The sequence below is a fragment of the Cherax quadricarinatus genome, chromosome 81 (genome assembly GCF_038502225.1).
Source record: "Cherax quadricarinatus isolate ZL_2023a chromosome 81, ASM3850222v1, whole genome shotgun sequence".
Taxonomy (NCBI): domain Eukaryota; kingdom Metazoa; phylum Arthropoda; class Malacostraca; order Decapoda; family Parastacidae; genus Cherax; species Cherax quadricarinatus.
Window position 1 is genome coordinate 2,911,702 of NC_091372.1, and position 19,003 is coordinate 2,930,704.

The 19,003-nt window shown below is 38.6% G+C and overlaps 1 protein-coding gene across 1 annotated transcript in view; it reads left to right on the top strand.

Moving 5' to 3' along the window:
- The window catches only part of LOC128699781 (KICSTOR complex protein SZT2), an 807,931-nt gene that overhangs the window by 580,697 nt on the left and 208,231 nt on the right, over window positions 1-19,003 (top strand). The window contains 1 exon segment of the mRNA XM_070102247.1: window positions 6,509-6,587. Within this exon segment, the coding sequence (XP_069958348.1) occupies window positions 6,509-6,587 (79 nt within the window).

A 19,003-nucleotide genomic window follows, 5' to 3' on the forward strand; every position in this document is an offset into this window, starting at 1 on the left:
GGAAGGGGGGAAGGGCGGCCTAGGAAAGGTTGGAGAGAGGGGGAAAGGAGGTTTTGTGCGAGGCTTTGGGCTTTCAGCAGGTATCGTGGCGTGTTTGATAAAGGTGAATGGAGACAAATGGTTTTTTAAAACTTGGCGTGCTGTTGGAGGGGGCAAAGTAACATTTATGAAGGGGGTTTAGGGAACCGGGAGGCGGACTGAGTCCTGGAGATGGGAAGTACAGTGCCTGCACTCTGAAGGAGTGTTAATGTTGCAGTTTAAAAACTTAGTGTAAAGCACCCTTCTGGCAAGACAGTGATGGAGTGAATGATGGTGAAAGTTTTTCTTTTTCGGCCATCCCTGCCTTGGTAGGAATCGCCAGTGTGATAATAAAAAAATAATAAAATAATAAAAAATAATGAAATATATGCTTCAATGTAAACACTTGATCTACACATCCCTACCCATAAACCTTCTTGCTCATCCAGAATCCTACATTCTGTCTTACCTGTGATTCTTTCAATTATAACTCTACCATATACTTTTCCTGGTATACTCAGTAAACTTATTCCTCTATAATTTTACAATCTCTTTGTCCCCCTCCTTTATATAAAGGGACTATACATGCTCTCTGCCAATCCCTAGGTACCTTCCTTTTCATACATTTATTAAACAAAAGTACCAACCACTCCAACACTATATCCCCCTTGCTTTTAACATTTCTGTCATGATCCCATCAGCTCCAGCTGCTTACCTCCTTTCATTCTACATAATGACCTCACGTACCTCCCCACACTTACATTCTGCTCTCTTCACTCCTAAAGATGGTATACCTCCTGCCAGTGCATGAAATTACCACGTCCCTTTCTTCCTCAACATTTAAAAGTTCCTCAAAATATTCTAGCCATTTACCTAATACCTCCATCTCCCCATCTACTAACTCCCCTACTCTGTTTTAACTGACAAATCCATACATTCCCTATGCTTTCTTAACTTGTTTAACTCACTCCAAAATTTTTCTTATTTTCATTAAAATTTCTTGACAGTCCTCTCACTCCTATCATCTACTCTCCTTTTGCACTCTCTCACCCTCTCTTCACCTTTCTTTTACTCTCCATATACTCTGCTCTTCTTATAACACTTCTGCTTTGTAAAACCTCTCATAGCTACCTTTTCTCTTTTATCACACCTTTACTTCATCATTCCCAATCACTCCTCTTTCCTCCTGCCCCCACCCTCCTATAACCACAAACTCTGCCCCACATTCTAATACTGCATTTTTAAGCTCATCAACCCTCTTCAACCCCCACTACTCATCTTTGCACTAGCTCCACCTTTCTACCAATAGTAAGCTATATCTCACCCAGACTTCCTCCTCCCTTAGTTTATACACTTTCACCTCTCTCTTACTTGTTGTTACCACCTTCCTTTTGTCCCATCTGCCTCTTACTCTAACTGTAGCTACAACTAAATAATGATCCGATATATCAGTTGCCCCTCTATAAACATGTACATCCTGAGGCTACCCATCAACCTTTTATCCACCAATATATAATCTAACAAACTACTTTCATTCGTACTACATCATACCTTGTATATTTATTTATCCTCTTTTCACTAAAATATTATTACTTCAGATCTCTTTCTACATAGCTCCAATTAAAGGCTCCCTTTGCATTTACCCTGCACCCCAAATTTACTCTACTCCCTCCATAACATTTTACCACTTTGCATTGAAATCCCCAACCACAAGTACTCTCACACTTGATTCAAACTCCCCAGATTCACTCAACATTTCCCAAAATCTCTCTCTCTCTCGTCTACAGTTCTCTCTTCTCCAGGTCATATACCCTACTATAACCCACTTTCACATCAACCTTTATTTTACTCCACAATCCTTGAATTAATACATTTATAGTCCTTCTTTTCCTGCCAACATCCTTCAACATTATTGCTACTCCTTCTTTAGCTCTAACTCTATTTGAAACCCTGACCTAATCCCATTTATTCCTCTCCACTGAAACTCTCCCACCCCTTCAGCTTTGTTTCACTTAAAGCCAGGACATCAGCTTCTTCTCATTTATAACATCCACAATCATCTCTTTCTTATCATTTCACAACATTCAGACATTCAGACTTCCACTTTGACAATTTTCTTCTTCTATTGTCTTTATTATTGTTATTTAGTTATTTAATTAAAATAAGTATTTGTACCTAGTTTTACCAAATTTATTAATATTTGATGTTTCTTCATTTTATGCATGCTTGAAAGAGATAGATTTAATATTTACAATATTTTTAAGGCTGAATTATGTTTTTGTAGTTTTTATCCCAAATACCTCGTGATTTCATCTTAGATCCGTTCCAGGTGGTGGTTTTAAATCCGAAAAGTTTGAAATACAGTGGTCCTAAGCTTTTCATAGTTCTTAAGGAATCATAGATTTTGGAAATCATAGGATATTTTCATATAAACATGGCTCAGCTAATCATAGGTTGACTGCATAAATGTAGTTCATCGGGACGTGTACGCATGGTGTGAGCAGGCGGCCTCCTACCCAGCCAGTCTGGCATTGTTTACCAGTGGCGAAGGTCCCTCAAGTGCTCCTACGAAATATTTCATAATATTCCACTCATTTTAGTGCTTCAAGTACTAAATAAACTACCAGCCCCAAAGAAGCTCCTAGTCCGCCTGTGAAAAAATGAAAATTGACAGGAAAAAATTTGGGCCCTTTTTGGGGAAGTGTTAAAGAGCGAAAAAAGACCTTCCCCACAGTTTTTTAGACAGGATGGTGACTTCAAGGTGGCCCAGTGGCTTTAAAGAAACAGAAAGAAACAACCCCAAAAAAGCTTTTGGTCCCTGATTTGGCAAAAGGAAATTCCTTAAACTCAAACAACCCAAAATCTCTCTCCTCCCCCAGTCTCATAACCAAAGAATCCCCAATAAAGGAAATTTTATGCTTTTAAATGTTTCATTCATCTTTTCCCCATTTATTTTTTAGTATAATGTATATTTCTTTAAAAAATTTTTGTTTTTTTATTTGGGGGTTGGGACGTTAATTGTATTTACTTTTATTTCTTATGGGAAAATTGATTCAAAAGTAGATTTAAATGAACCCAAGAAGGATTAACTATAAAAAAGGGGGCCCACTGTATTTCCCAAAAGAAGAAAGAAAATAATTTCTTTCAAAACCCCAAAATATTAAAAAAAACATACAAAAAACAATAAAAATTTTAAAAATGATTAAATTTTTAATGATAAATAAATTACATCCCTTCATTAAGACTTTGTTCGTTTGAAAAAGGCGAGGGGAGAGAATGGGGTTTTGTTGAAAGAAACCCCCTTTAAAAGGACTTGGTATAAAGCCCTCTCTGGGTTTCTTCCCTTTTTTGTCTTTTTGGGACGGGCCCCCCTTCACACTAAAAATCTGTCAGGAGCTCTTTTCTGGTATCTCTTTAAAATTTGCCTAAAATGGGATGAGTATTTTTAAAAAAGGTTGCAGAACGTTGTATCACGGTCGGGGTGATTTTAAACAAAAGTTTGGCTCATTCCCTTTGCACATGTTTTTGCTGAAAAAGGTTTCCCCCTTCTCTCCCCCTCTAAACAATTTCCCTAGCTTGGTCTGTTGATGTTCCAGATAAAGGTCTTAACTCTTCAGTGGTAAGCTCTTTCCTGTGGCCCTCCCCCAAACTCTTCCCATCCCTTCATCAACCCCCATGGATTTCCCCTAAAGACACAATAGTTTCCACAACGGGCGGGGTACAGGTCGCCTAAAAACCTTAAAATCCTTCTTTGGACACATTCGGGCCCAGTTTTTCCAACAGATTTCAGTCCTGAAAGTCACTTCCTCCCAAAGCCTTACCTATAAGGCTTTGCAGTGGAGGATTTAAGTGCCCTCCAGCCTTCTTAGGTCATTTCAGTGTCAGGCCCTTTAAAATCCCTTTGAAACATTTTTTTAGAATTTTTTAAGTTGGAATGACCTGTTGGTCCATGAGCGGGATGTTGGGGAAAGAACCTCCTGTTAAAAAACGAAGTTCCTAAACAATTGGTTTTCCCAAGTCTGGAGGATGAGGACTTTGTATCAGGGGGCCCAAAGTGGCAATTTATTTTCAGGGGGTTTTTTTTCACCGGGGCCCAAAAGACTTTGGACCCACCCCTGAAAATTTGCCTCGACTCATGCCTTTTTTTTTCCACATCAAAAAATTTATTTTTATGATATTTTTTCTTAACCCTGGGGATTTTCGGGTGATCCCCAAAAAATTTACTTTGAAATCCTCACTGCATTGCCGACAACTGGGTTGGGTTTTTCCCAGGCTTTGCCTGGCGGGCCCTTTTCCTCCTGTCTGGTGTAGGCCCTTGGCATTTTTTTCCAAAAAAAGCCCTGTTTCATCATAACTGAACATTGTTGGGGGGAAACCCCAGCCTCTATGTACCCTTAATTATGATTTTTTGGCCCCCAAATTTTCTGAACCGGGCCCCACCATGCCCAACCTGTATATAAAAAAGTTTTAACGAAACCCCCTTTGGTTAAATTTACTAACAGCATATTCCAGGCATTTTTTTTTAAGATCCCCTGTAACTCCTTGCCTTTTTAAATGATTGACTTCCCAAAACTATCTCCCCCTAACTGTTTTTCGTTTATCCTCCAACAACAACTTCTCCCCATTTAAATTGTTTTGATCTCTTTCCCTTATATTTACCCTTTGAGCATTAACCCTTTTTATATCTATTTTGCCAGGATGGAAAGACTGTGATTTGGGCTTACATCCCCGGCAAGCGGGTAAGGGACCTGGGTTTTATATTTTCCTCAATCTCTTTCTTAATTTTTATGTTTTCACCTTTTTTTTAAAAAGGGCTGGTGCTAAATTTCTTTGGGCCCCTGGGGGCTTTCTCATCGAATCAATAAACAGGAAAAATTGAAAATTTTTTGGGTGAATCTACTTTTCCCGTAAGGCTGTCTAGACTCGCTGGAAATCGGATCCGGGCGGCGGGTTAAACTAAAATTTCCCGTGGGTCAAAACCGGAAAATTTTTCCCAAAAAATTCAAATCCAAATTTCAATATTCTGAAAATAAGAAAACTGGGTTCCAAACCCTTTGTTTTTTCTGAATATGCTTTTTTTTATATACTTTGAATTTTTTTTTTTTTTTTTTTTTAGATTTGTTAAAACTTTGATTAAAAAATTATGTTGTTTGGTTGGGTTGTATAGCTGTGGTGTTGGTGGTGTTGGGTATTGGGGCTGTGTCAGTTGTGCTCCTGCATTTCACTTTTTTAAAGGGTGGGTGCACCCATCCACTACACCATCCCAAGGTTATAATTCCTCCCCTATTCCCTCTTCCCTCCCCCATCTCCCTCCCCCTCCCTCCCCCCCTCCTCTCCCCTTGTTTTTAAGACGTTCAGTTGTTTCCCGCCCTCTGCATCTTCTGCTGTATATTAAATACTATTGTATCATTGACCCAGTCATCTGTATGCAATTTTTTTTTCTTTCAAAAAGCCCCATCCCACGCAGGGTGGCCCAAAAAAAAAAAAAAAGTTTTTCCTTTTTAATTTAAATGTATACAGGAGAAGGGGGTTTTATTTTTTCGGCATTTTGTTCTTCTTTAAAAACACATGGCTTTTGGAGGAAAAAATTTGTTCCACTTTCCCCTGGAATGGAGGGAAAAAAACAAGAAGAAGAACTAGTAAAAAAAATAAAAACCAGAGGGGTGTGTTTTATAATTTTCTCATATATGTGACCTAATGTAAATAGAAAACAAGATTACGAAATTTTTCATGCTTAGGAAAGCCACAATCCTACCATCATGAAAAAGTACAGTGGACCCCGTTTAAACCCCAACGAACAATTATGTAAGTTCAGGAAGTCTTTTTTGGGGGCTAACGGCTGATCTAATTACATTATTCCTTAGGGAAAATTGTTCATCGACTCAAAAGCCTTCTGGGAAGAAATTTTTGGGGGCCGGGTACCACTGTCGGCTTTGTTTTCACTCACTTCAGGTTTTAGTATCCTTGGTTCCCCTACTACCTATATGATACATTATAAAAAAAAACTTTATAATATTTGGTAAATTTTATAGTTTAAAGTAAAACTGGGACAGAATTTTTGCTTATGATACTTTTAACGCACAATGGGAAACAGTTTGTAGTTGGGAAATCCCCCATTTAGTTTTTAAAACAAGGTTTTAAGTCAACCCCTTTTGAATGCAACTCAGATCCTGAATGAGCAAGTTTAAAATTAGAGATAATATGCAGTTCCATAGGAAGTGGAAAGAATTCTTTTTCCCTTTAAAACCCTATGTATAAGGAATAAAATGCCAGGAGCAAGATGCTAGTAACCCTTCTCCTGTATATATTACTAAATTTAAAAGGAGAAACCTTTGTTTTTCCTTTTGGGCCACCCTGCCTCAGTGGGATGCAGCTGGTTTGTTAAAAGAAGAAGTACATGATATTTTTATTTTGTTTAAGGTTGAAGGAGCTGCAGTCACGCGATCACCACAAGTTGAGGGACGACGTGATGAGGCGTGTTGTCCCGCAGTGCTCCGTGGTCCATGGTAACGAGGAAGTAGGAGGATGATCCTATGAATCTTAAGACTGTCTGTACATCTCAGCATCATGTAAGAACTGAGCAGCAGAACACTCTACAATACTTTGCTCAGACAATTCACAATTAACCCACAAATCGGTGATAAATCTTAAGGTTACGACCTTTCCTGAACCATTGTCTAGTCATGGCTGACCTGATCTTGGTTCCCTCACCTCTCTTGACTTCAGCATTCTTATACCTCTTTGCTTGATTTGTTTTTATTTACTACCCTTTTCTTCGTGGAAAAAAACGAATATAAAGGAGGCATTTATTTGTATAATGTTTTACCCAAGATGTAAGAGACAATGTCTTATATAATCCCTGGAGATTAAGTCACATGTGAGTGTTATATACACTACCATCCGACTTAGGACGTTCGGTTCCGAGAAACCGGTCAGTAAGTCACAATGGACGTAAGTCGAACTTACTACTGAATATCAACATCACATTTTGTAATGACTTTATTTTATTGTTTTATTTTGCTATTTCATGTTTTACTTTACGTTTTATGCTGTTAGTACTCGTGTTTTATACTGTAAGGTTTAGGATAAACACTGTGTACAACACAAATACAGTGGACCCCGTTAACTATATTTTTCATTCTAGAAGTATGTTCAGGTGCCAGTACTGACCGAATTTGTTCCCATAGGAATATTGTAAGTAGATTAGTCCATTTCAGACCCCAAACATACACGCATAAAACGCACTTACATAAATACACTTACATAATTGGTCATTTGGAGGTGATCGTTAAGCGGGGGTCCACTGTAGTTGTTTATTTCCCAGAAATTTGGCATAAAAAACACGGTCGTAAGTCGAGTGGTCGTAAGTCGAGCAGGTCATAAGTCGGATGGTAGGTGTACTTAGGTGTGAGTTAAGCTGCTTCAGCATTCACCAAAAACCCGCTGTTAAGAATCTTAAAACACATTTGGTCTGTCCGGTACCATTGTCGTCACAACTGAGGTAAGAAAAATTGAGAAGAGCTGAAGGCAATGGTAGAGGTGGGGAATGAGGCATGGTGGTGGTGGCAGCATGGGAATAATGGTGGATACAGGCTACCCTAATAGTTTTACCACCTAACACATGACACCCATGTGACATCACTCCTGGAGGATTATGAAGACATTGTCTCTCCTGTCTGCTGTGTACTTGAACTCAGGGTTAACCTCGTCTGCGTGTACTTGTAGCATTGGAAAGAAATCTGCACAAATAATGGACTCTCTGCATTTGTCTATTCACCAAGTGTTGGCAGAGTGCCATTGTCTCCACTCTATTCTTTCTCATTTATAACTTGAGATTGATTTAGCTTTAGAATGTAGTAATCATTTAGTCTAATACCAGATCTTAAAAGATTTTCCATATCCTAAAATGTTTTGTACTGTATTGAGAATGGAGCAATTAGGATGACTTGAGGGTAAATAAATCTACAGTGTAGGAAAGCACTTTGTCTTAGGAAAGGATGGAGGTGGGTAAGGGAGGTTTTTGTGCAAGGGACTTGGACATTAAGCAGGCATTTGTGAGCATGTTAGATAGGAGTGAGTTGAGGCAAATGGGTTTTGGAACCTGACAAGCTGTTGGAGTATGAGCAAGGTAACATATTGTGCAAGGATTTAGGAAACTGGTTGAGATTTAAGTCCAGGAGGTGGAAGTGCCATATCTGCACTCTAAAGGAAGGGTTAGAGATATTTGATGTTTGGAGGTACATCTTAACTGTTTTATCTGTATGCCTCTGGCAGTACAGTGATAGTGTAAGTGATGGTGAAAGTGTTTTTTTTTTTGGGCCCCCCTACCTGAGGGGGAGATGGCCGCATTTTTAAAAAATAAAAGGCAGTTTATTTTCGGGGATGTGGGGACATGGAATTTTAATTTTTTTACCTGAGGTAGCCGGAAACCCTCAGAATTAAAAAAAAAAAAAGTAAATCAGGGAATTGGGGGGTTTGGGAACCTATGGCGGGTTTGGGAGTCTTAAAACTCACAGGTCATTGGTTAGCACACTGGCCTATGAGTTTTACCCCCAAGGGCCCTTGGTTTCAACCCCCCCCATTCTGATTTGTTAGAATCATGTTATTATTAATTCATAATCAGCAAAAAGTTTTCACTTTTTGTTTTTCAGATTTTTTGGCCCCCACATGGGGAAGTCTAAAAAATTTAAAAGGGGAAAACTGATGATTTGCTATCATTTTCAGTGTGAATAATTTGTTCAGTTTTTTTATTTTTTCAAGTTCGGGGAAAGAACAATATTTTGGGAGATATTTAAAAAACCCTGCCCAAAATTTAAAAAATGCAGTTGGGGTATCCTGAAGAGTTTTCGCCAGTTGTAGACGAAAAACTTTCCCATTCCCATGTATGTGACCCTACTACAATAAAAGTCGCTTAACATTTTTGTTTTTTTATAAACAATTAAAAATTTCAAATATTTTTTGTTTAAAAAAAAATTTTTTAACATTTGAAAAAAACATTTTTAGCTTAATAAACCCCAAGGGGTCGCCATCCCCCCCCGCATCACCACCCTAACAACCTCCCCCCCAAACCTGTTTTATAATGTTTGGACAAACCTGTGCCAGTAGCTCGCTGTGTTTTGTTTAGAACGAAATTGCCATATTTTAAAACTGCTAAATTTCATGGCACCCAGTAGGCATAAAGTGTTATTGAAAAAAAAAAGGTCGATAAGAAAATAGATATTAGACAAGAGATAGTCTGTACCCAGAATGAAGTGTCTTTTTGTACGAAAAAAAGAATGAGGTAGATATGAGTTTGTGGGGATGACTGACTGATTTTCCCGATACTTGACGACTGACTTACACTGGTTTTTACTGACTGATTTTACTGAATGACTTGACTAAGGGATTTAATAACTTTTTTTGAATAACATACTGACTTGGCTGACTGCCTGAATGACGGACTGACGAATGACTCAACTTTACTGAATGACTTAACTGACTTGACTGACTGATTTAAAGATTTGATTTAAACAACTTTTTTATTTTGACTGACTGATTTACTAATTTTCACTGAATAACTTACTAACTTGACGGGACTGATTTTTTAATCTCACTGAATAACTTAAAACTTGACTGACTGATTTTGACTGAATAACTTACTGACTTCCCGGGCTTGATAATTGACTGAAACTTGACGGTTTTACGAATGATTTGTTAGACTTTTTATTTTTTCCAATCATCGAAAAAACCCCGGGAATTTTTACAATTTATTTATTTTATTTATTTATTTTATTTTTTTTAATGTTTTTTTGGGAATACATTGAGATTGTGTAATAAACAGGGGTTGCAATGCAAAGGGGTTCTTATTATCCCTTTGGCTTTTGTGCCAACTTAACAACATTATTGTCTTACATTCTACTTAATACTAAAATAGTATATCATAGTTGTACAGTAGGAAAGTAATTTTTTCCCATAGTTGTACAGAAATATTAATTATAAATGAATCAAAATTTGTATAATACAAAGATAAAAGGATTTATATTCTAAAATGTTTTGTGAAAAAAAGATTCAATTATATTTTTGGAACAATGGATAAAAGGTTCAATGTGATTTTTTCCCAGTTATGATGGGGGAGCACATGGGTGAGAAAAATGTATACTGAATATTTAGATTTAGTCTGGGGGGTGATTAAGGGCTTTTGAGAAGTCTTTAATTGTTTTTCAGACTTTTTTTTTATCTTCGGGGTAATAAATTTTCCATTTTTCTTTATGTATAGAGTTTTACAAAAGGGGATAGGGGCCCACTGTAATTATTTCTGTTGCATTTGTAGTCTTACGAGAAAAAACTACATAATACATCACGACAATGAACTACAATTAAAATTTCCTTTTTTTTTTTGTAAGATCTGGGGGTTTTAAAAAAAAAAGTTGTTTGGTTTTTGGGGGGCTCCAGGAATGTAACCCTATTTTTCACATAAGTTCTTCATTTTGGGTTTAAACAGTTTTGTCTAACATGGCATTTTCAGGAATGAAATTAATGTGTTAAACGACGGTTCATTACAGTAATTTTTTCTACCAAATATTAAAACTGTGGTTTTGTGGTTAGGTTGGGAAAAGATTAAAGAAAATAGTACAAGTGCTGAGACATGCCTATTAGCTACGGGACTATGCTGTTGTTTCCCTTTTGATGAGTTCTGATAGTTTTCCCCCCGGGGGTTCTGCCATGGGCCATGCTCATCTGGGGTTTGCCTGTCAACCAGGTTGTTGCTGCTGGTGGCAGCAAAACTTTTTAAAAAAATCAAGATAATGTATGTGTTTTGAGAGGAAAGTTTTTTGTGTGGTAATCATTGATCATTCATTTAACCTGGCTTTTTAAGCATTAAAAAACACAACCTTTCCCTTTGAAAATTTTATTTATTTTTTTTTTATTATTATCACACTGGCCGATTCTCACTAAAGGCAGGGGGGTAAAAAAAAAAAAACTTTCACCATCATTCACTCATCACTGTCTTGCCAAAAGGGGGTGTTTTAAACCCCACAGTTTTTAAACCGAACATTAACACCCTCCTTCAGAGTGCAGGAAATTTTGTACTTCCCATCTCCAGGACCCCAAGTCCCCCTTTCCCGGGGTTTCTAAACCCCCTTTCACAAATGTTACTTGCCACACCCAGCAGCACGCGTATTAAAACCATTTGTCCCCCATTCATTTTATCAAACACGCCACGCATGCCTGCTGGAAGTCCGGCCCCTCGCACACAAAACCCCCCTTACCCCCTCCCCCCCAAACCCTTTTCCAGGAAAACCCCTACCCCTTTTTCCTTCCACTACAGACTGATACACTCTGAAGTCACTCTATTTCGCCTCCATTCTCTCTACATGTCCAAACCCCCTCAAAAACCCCTTCCCTCAGCCCCGGGACAACAGTTTTGCTAACCCCCGGCACCTCCTAACTTCCAAATCACGAATTTTTCTGCATTATATTCACCCCTCCAATTGCCCTAATGACATCTCCACCCCCCAGTTTTCCCCCTCGCTGCAACATTCACCCCCCCATGCCCACACCCATAAAGAGCGTTGGAAACTATACTCCTTTCCCCTTTTTTGCCTCCAAGGAAAAAAGTTTTTTGTCTCCACAGACTTAAGTGCACCGCCACCCTTTTCCCTTATCAGTTCTGGGGATTCCCCCTTCATTTTTCAAAAAACCCATCCGCTGACACGCCCACTCCCAAATATCTGAATACATTAAATTTCCTCCATACTCTCTCTCCCTCCAATCTGATATCCAATTTTTCATCCCCTTAATTTTTTGTTACCCTTTTATAACATTCTTTTTTCCTGTATTCACTTTTAATTTTCTTCTTTGCACACCACCAAATTCATCCACCAATCTCTGCAACTTCTTTTCAGAATCTCATAAGAAGAACATAAGAACGGGAACACTGCAGAAGGCCCATTGCCCGCGTAGGCAGGCCCGTTTTCCCCCGGCTTGCCAATGCACCCAACCTAGCCAGGTCAGGTCACACTGACTTAAGGAGGAACAGGGGCAACCGACCCGGCGCACAACCCATCAGGTCTAACTCACACCCACCCAAAATCTACCCCAGGTATTTATCCAACCTTTTTTTAAAGTTACACAACGTTTGGCCTTTTATAAGGTTTTTGGGGAGTTTGTTCCATTTAATCCACAACTCTATTACCAAACCAGTACTTTCCTATATCCCTCCTGAATCTGAATTTTTTCCAACTTAAAACCATTGCTGCAGTCCTGTTTAGGCTAGATATTTTCAGCAAACTTTTTTAACCCTTTTTATTTATTCCTGTCTTCCATTTATACACCTAAAATCATACCCCCTTTAATTTCCCCAATCCCTTTTCTAGAGAGTGCAGTTTCGGGGCCCTTTTAGTCTATCCTAAAGGGAAGGTTTCGGGATACATGGGATCATTTTTGCCATCCCCCTTTTGTACATTTTCCAGAGAATTTATATCCATTCTGAATTTTGGTGACCAAAACGGCAGCATAAATCTAAATGAGGCCAACCAAGGATATAGATTTGAAGAAAAACCCTGGGGGGAACCCATTATTTATGCCTTGATAGGCCAAGGTTTCCATTAGCTTTATTGCAACACTTATGCACTTTGTTTTTGGTTTCAGATTACTCCCAACCAGAACTCCTAAATTTTTTTCGAACTGTTATTAAGATCTACATTTTTTAAAAGGCTTTTTGTGGATGGTTTTTGGGTCCCGGTCCAACATTTAGAATTTTGCATTTGTCTATTTTAAAAACTGCATCTGCCATTTCCCACTGCATTAGTCTATTCAAATCTTCCGGGAGTGTTTTCCAATGTCCCCAGAATGAATTCGACGGCCTTTTGGTTTTCATCGCAAACCTTGAGTCCCCTTATGCCCTCATCTATGTCGTTATGTAGTTTTGGGGGAAAGCAGGGGCCCAACACTGACCCCTGGGAACACCGCCGGGACCCCCCCCCCACCTGATTTCCCCCCATTTATGCAAACCTTCTGCTGCCTATTTGTCAACCATGTCATCCCGGGAAAAAAAATTTCTCCTCCTATTCCATGGGGCTTTAATTTTCCTCAATAGTCTTTTGAGGGGACCCTGTCAAAAGCCTTTTTTTGTCCATATACACAAATCATTTAAATTCCCCTGACCCACCTCCTCAAATCCCTTTAGTAAAAAAAAGGAATAAATTGAAAGGCAGGAACCCCCCTTGTAAAACCATCCCGAGATTGGGATTAATTTATGCTTTTCAAGGTTACGAACTGTTCGGCAATTATTGATTCCATAAATTTTCCCACTATGGAGGTTAGGTTTATTGGTCTATAGTTCAAGTTAAGGCCCTTGTCACCTGTTTTGAAAATAGGTATCAAATTTCTTTTTCCCCACTTATCTGGAAACCTTGGGGTTTTAGTGATATTTTGGGAAAAGTTTAAAAGCCAAAGGTGTGCTAAGCTCCTCTTTACATTCCTTTAAAACCCCTTTTGCAAAGGTTATCGGGGCCGGGGGATTTGTTGGGGTTTTAATTTTTTCATTTGCCAAAGGGACCATGTCATTTGGACCCTAATAGTGCACAGTTTATTACCCCCCCTGTTCTACATAATTTATCATTACTGGAATATCGCGGGTACCTCCTGTGTAAAAACTGAGAGGAAGTATGGGGAAAAATTCTACACATTTCATCACTGCCGGGAGCTGACCGAGGAATTTTTGGAGTGGGGCCTATCTTGCCCCTTTGATTTTTACTTCTGTATACCTGAAAGAACCTTTTGGGTTAGTTTTCATTTTTCTTGCAATTTTAAACCCTTCATAATCTCTATTTGCTTTTCAAATTTCCCCTCTTTTTATTTCTCTTTTTTAACTGAATACACGATTTCAATTGCCCCTCCTTTTTTGATTTGCCTATTTTGCCTCTTTTGACCAATCAGATTTTTTAATTATTTTTCATCCATTTGGGATCATTTTTGTTTGACAAAATTTCCTATTTGGAACAAAATTTTTGACTGGAGCAGCTAGAATTTTATGCCCTGATAGCATTCTATCGGAAAACCATCACCCCCTACCTGACCCCCAGTCGGGCCATTCCATTTCCAGCCCACCTAAGTAATTTTTCAGTCCAAAGGAAATCAGCCAACCCAAAAGTCGGGGACGGAGACTTGATTCCCATTATTGGGGAAATTTTCCATGATTTTAAAACGGGAAAGGGGTTTTTGGTGATCATTTCCCCCTCTAATTTTAACCTCAAGATTATTAATTAGTTTTTCCCATCTCCCAAGAGCACAGGTCATTGGCAAAGAGCAACTGTGACAACCCCCAAATTTTGTGTGTGATTTTATTTTTTTAACCCACACCTTTTGCCAAATTCACATTTACTTTCACAACCCCATCTATAAAATATTAAAAACCAGGGTGACATCACACATCCTTGTCTAAGGCCATTTTTACTGGGAAATAATTTCCCTTTCCTTCATACTCTAACTTGACCCCCACTACCCCTCAAAAACTCTTCACTGCTTTCAGAAACCCTTACCTCCTACACCATACACCTGCAACATCTCCCAAATTCCCCCCTATCCACCCTGGGTCAATCCCTTTTTTCCAAATCCATAAATGCCACAAAGCCCCTTTTTAGCCCTTATCTAAATATTTTCCACTTATGGTTTCCCCGTGAACACCGGGTCCAAACACCCCTACCTTCCAAAAGCCCCCTTTGCATTCTATCCTATTCCCTTTAATTTTTTAAATTTCCCCTTTCCAATAATAACTCTACCATACACTTTACCAGGTATACTAACAGACTTCTTCTTCTTTTTTCAAAAAACCCGGGCCGTATCCCACCGAGGGGGGGGTGGTAAAAAGAAAAAAAAGTTTTTTTTTAAATTTAGTAATTTATACAGGAGAAGAGATTACTTAGCCCTTTGCCCCCGCATTTTAGCCCCTTCAAAAACATGGTTTAGGGAGGAAGAATTCTGTTCCATTTCCCCCATGGAAAACCCTCAACAGATTTTACCCCCCATTTTTTTGCACTTTTTTGCCCCCTTTTTTATAAAAAGGGGAACTATGCATGCTCCTGCCAATTTTTTGGTACCACCCCTCTTCCAATGCATTTATTAAATAATTGGGCCCAACCACTCCAAAACTATATCCCCACCTGCTTTTAAGTTTTTATCTTTATCCCATCAACCCCGGGGGTTTCCCTTTTTACCCCCTCATTTTACCTACTGCCTCACAACTTCCCCACACCCCCCAACCCGGCCTTCCTCACCCTACAAGATGTTATTCCTTTGCTCCATACACTAAAAAACCGTTTCCTCTCTTCATCAAAAATTAACAACCCCCCAAAATATTCCCCCCATCTTCCCAATAACCCCAACTATCCATTTAATAATTCCCCCCTCCTATTTTTTAAATGACAAAACCCTTTGTTTCTAGGCTTCCTTAACTTGTTAATCCACTCCAAAAATTTTTTTATTTTCAACAAAATTTGTTGATAAAATCTCACCCAATTTCCTTTTCGGTTTCCCCTTTTCATTGTTTTACCACCCCTTAACCCCCCTTTTCTCCAAAACCTTCCTCCTTGCATCACTTCACTTTGAAAAATTTATATGTTTAAATTTTTCCCTTACTACTCCTTTACATCATCATTCCACCCAAACGCCCTTTCCCCCCCACACCCACTTTCCTGTTCCACAAACTTCAACACTTTTAAATTATATTTTTTAAACCTGCCCCATACCCCCTTCAACCCATCCTTTTTGTTTTTTTAGGGCCCCTCTACCCCCCAATAGCTGTTTATATCTTACCCTAGCTGTCTCCTTTTAGTTTATAAACCTTCACCCTCTCTTCCCTTGGGGTGCCTTTTTATTCTCCTTTTATCCCATCTACCTTTTAACCTCAGTGTAACTACAACTAGAAAGGATCTGATATATTTGGGGCCCCCTTTTAAACATGTATATCCCAAAATCTACCAACAGTTTTTTTTATCTACCAATACATAAAACCAACAAACTACTGTCATTTTGGGGCCCCACATCAATCTTTATACTTATTTATCCTCTTTTTTTAAAATATGTAATTTCCTATAATTAAACCCCTTTTTATAAAAATTCAATCAAAGGGCCCCATTATCATTTACACCCGGGACCCCCAAAATTAACCCCCCACACCCTCTTAAAAAATTTTTTCCACTTTAGCATTTGGGGCCCCTACCACAATTGCCCCTTTCACTTGGTTAAAGGCCCTTTTACATTTTTTTAACATTCCCAAAATTTTTCTCTCCTCTGCATTCCCCTCTTCCCCCAGGTGCATAAAATTTTTTATGACCCACTTTTTTTCCCCCAGCCTTTTCTTTAAACCCATAATTTTGAATTTACACTTTCATTTCTTTTTTTCCTTCCATAACTGGGTCCTTCAAATTATTTTACCCCCTTTCCCTTGGGTCCCCAACCCCTCAGATACTCCAGATTTAATCCCATTTATTTCCCCCCCAAAAAATCCCCCACCCCCAAGCTTTTTTCCCTTTGGGGGCCCGGACATCCAACTTCTTTTTATTCAAACATCAGCAATCATCTGTTTTGTCATCCCGACTAATCCACGCACATTCAAGATCCCAGTTTTATAAAGTTTTTTTTCTTCTTTTAGTAAAAAGTCTACAGGAGAAGGGGGGTTATTTGCCCATTGCTCCGGGATTTTAGTCATTCATACACATGCATGGCTTACGGAGGGATTCTTTTTTACTTCCCCCTGGACAATAGAAGAAATAAAGAAGAACAAGAGCCATTTTAAAAAGGGGAAAATCCCGGGTGTATGTATATATATATATAATGGACCCCAAACGACACTCCGGAAAGCACCCAAATGTAAGTGTATTTATGGGCGCTTAAATGGGTAAGGTTTTGGGGGCTGAAATGGACTAATCTACTTGAATATTTTTATGGGAACAAATTCGGGCCCGTACTGGGACCTGAACATACTTCTGGAGGGAAAAAAATCTTTTAACCTCCCCTGTATATGCATGTGTGTTTTCTTTAAGGGGACTAAAGTGTAAGTAGGAGAAAAAAGATATCCCCTGTTATCTAGGGGTGTTTATGAGAAGAAAAAGAAAAACCCGAATCCCACCATCATGCAAAATACAGGTTTCGTTTCACAGTTTCTGGCAGGGGTAGTACTTCCCGGGGGGTTGCTGTCTCCCAAAAAGTACATTAAAATGTATTTCAAAATGATTGAAAAGCAAAGAGAGTCCCCTTTTTGCCTTGGAAAAAAAGGGCCAATTTTAAAATTATTGGGGTTTATTTACTACTTAACACAAGAATTATATCATAGTTGTACAGTAGATTATTAATTATTGGAACTAATTTTTTTAAGACAAAAGATATACATGTATTCTTCTTTCAACACACCGGCCGTATCCCACTGGGGGGGTAAAAAAAAAAACGAAAGCCCTCACATTTAGTAATTTATACAGGAGAAGGGATTAGCCCCCGCCCCCTGATTTTAGCCGCCTTTCAAAACCATGGCAATAGAAGAATTTGTTCCACTTCCCCCTGGAGGTAAGAGGGAAAAAAACAAGAGCAAGAACTAGAAAGAAAATAGAAGAAAAACCCCGAGAGGTGTGTATATATATGTTTGGGACATGTATGTGTAGTTTGACCTAATTGTTGAAGTAGCAAGACATACCTGAAATCTTTTCATGTGTATGAGAAGAAATAAAAAAAACCAGAATCCTACCAAACATGTAAAACAATTAAGGCCCCCTTTTTCGCCCACTTTGGGAGGACGGAAAAGCTCCCTTTTGGCGTTGTTTTCACCAACCTACTACCTAGGAAAGATATATTCATATATTCAAAATTTCTTTTTTTTAAAAAAAAATGATTCAATTAAAATTTCCCGTTGGGAATGGATAAAAAAGGTTTTTAAAAAATTGTTAAAATTTTGATATGAGAATAATAACTGGGGGTATTTAGACTGAGATTTAGCATTTAGTCTAGGGGTGATTTAATGGTTTTTTAGAAGAGTCCTTTTAAAAAAAATTTTTAGACTGAGTTTCTTTGTATCTTCTGAAAGAATTTATATTTCGGCCCCTTTTTTACAAAAGTTTTTTCACAGTCTGATATGGACATTTTAGGTACATCAAAAAAAAGATCTGTGTCTTAAAAATTTTGGCCCTATGTCCTGGGGTTTGGGTTGAGGAGAAATTTGGGGAGGGTTTATATTTGTGTGTATTGGGGTTTTGTGTATGTAGTAGGCACAAGGGAAAAAGTAGGGATGTTCTTAATGGTAAGATTTAGACTTTTTAAAAATTTGGGGGATATGCTTGGGGGGGGGGAATTTGTTATAATTTTTCTGCTGCCTTTTGCAAAAAGAGGTCTTTTGATGATTGAATGTTGGGTTTATCCCATGCACAAATTTATATGTGAGATAAGGGGTTTTGGATGGGTTTTGGGACAGTACCAGGAGAGTTACGGGGAAAGGAGTACCTTTTTCTTTGATAGTATGCCCAGGGCTTAGAGATTTTCTTTGGGTTTATTGTATATGCACTGGAAAATTGAGGCTACTGTCAAGGTGGATACCCCAGGAATTTTTTCCCCTGCAAGTCTTTTGGGCTGATGATCCGCTTTTGATTATGTTAATGGACATTTGCAAAACTTTTTTCCAAACTGAATGAAAAAGGTTTTTTTAGACTAGGGGTTTATTAGTCATCATCCAGGCAGATATTTTCTGCAACCGGGATTGACAGTGTTGGCGAAAAATGACTGGGGTTTGGGGGGGAAAAAAATATGTAGGCCCTCTGCAAATAATATGGGTTTGAGTATTTTGATGCATTTTTGGGGGATCATTGATGTAGATGAGAAAGAGGAGGGTCCGGGGACACTTCCCTTTTGGGGCTCCTACTGTGATTGGTTGTGGGAAAGAATTTGGACCCCTCTGCAAAAATATTGAACTCCATTTAAAAGGGCTTTAGGTAGTTGAGGGGGGGTTTGATATCATAGTGCA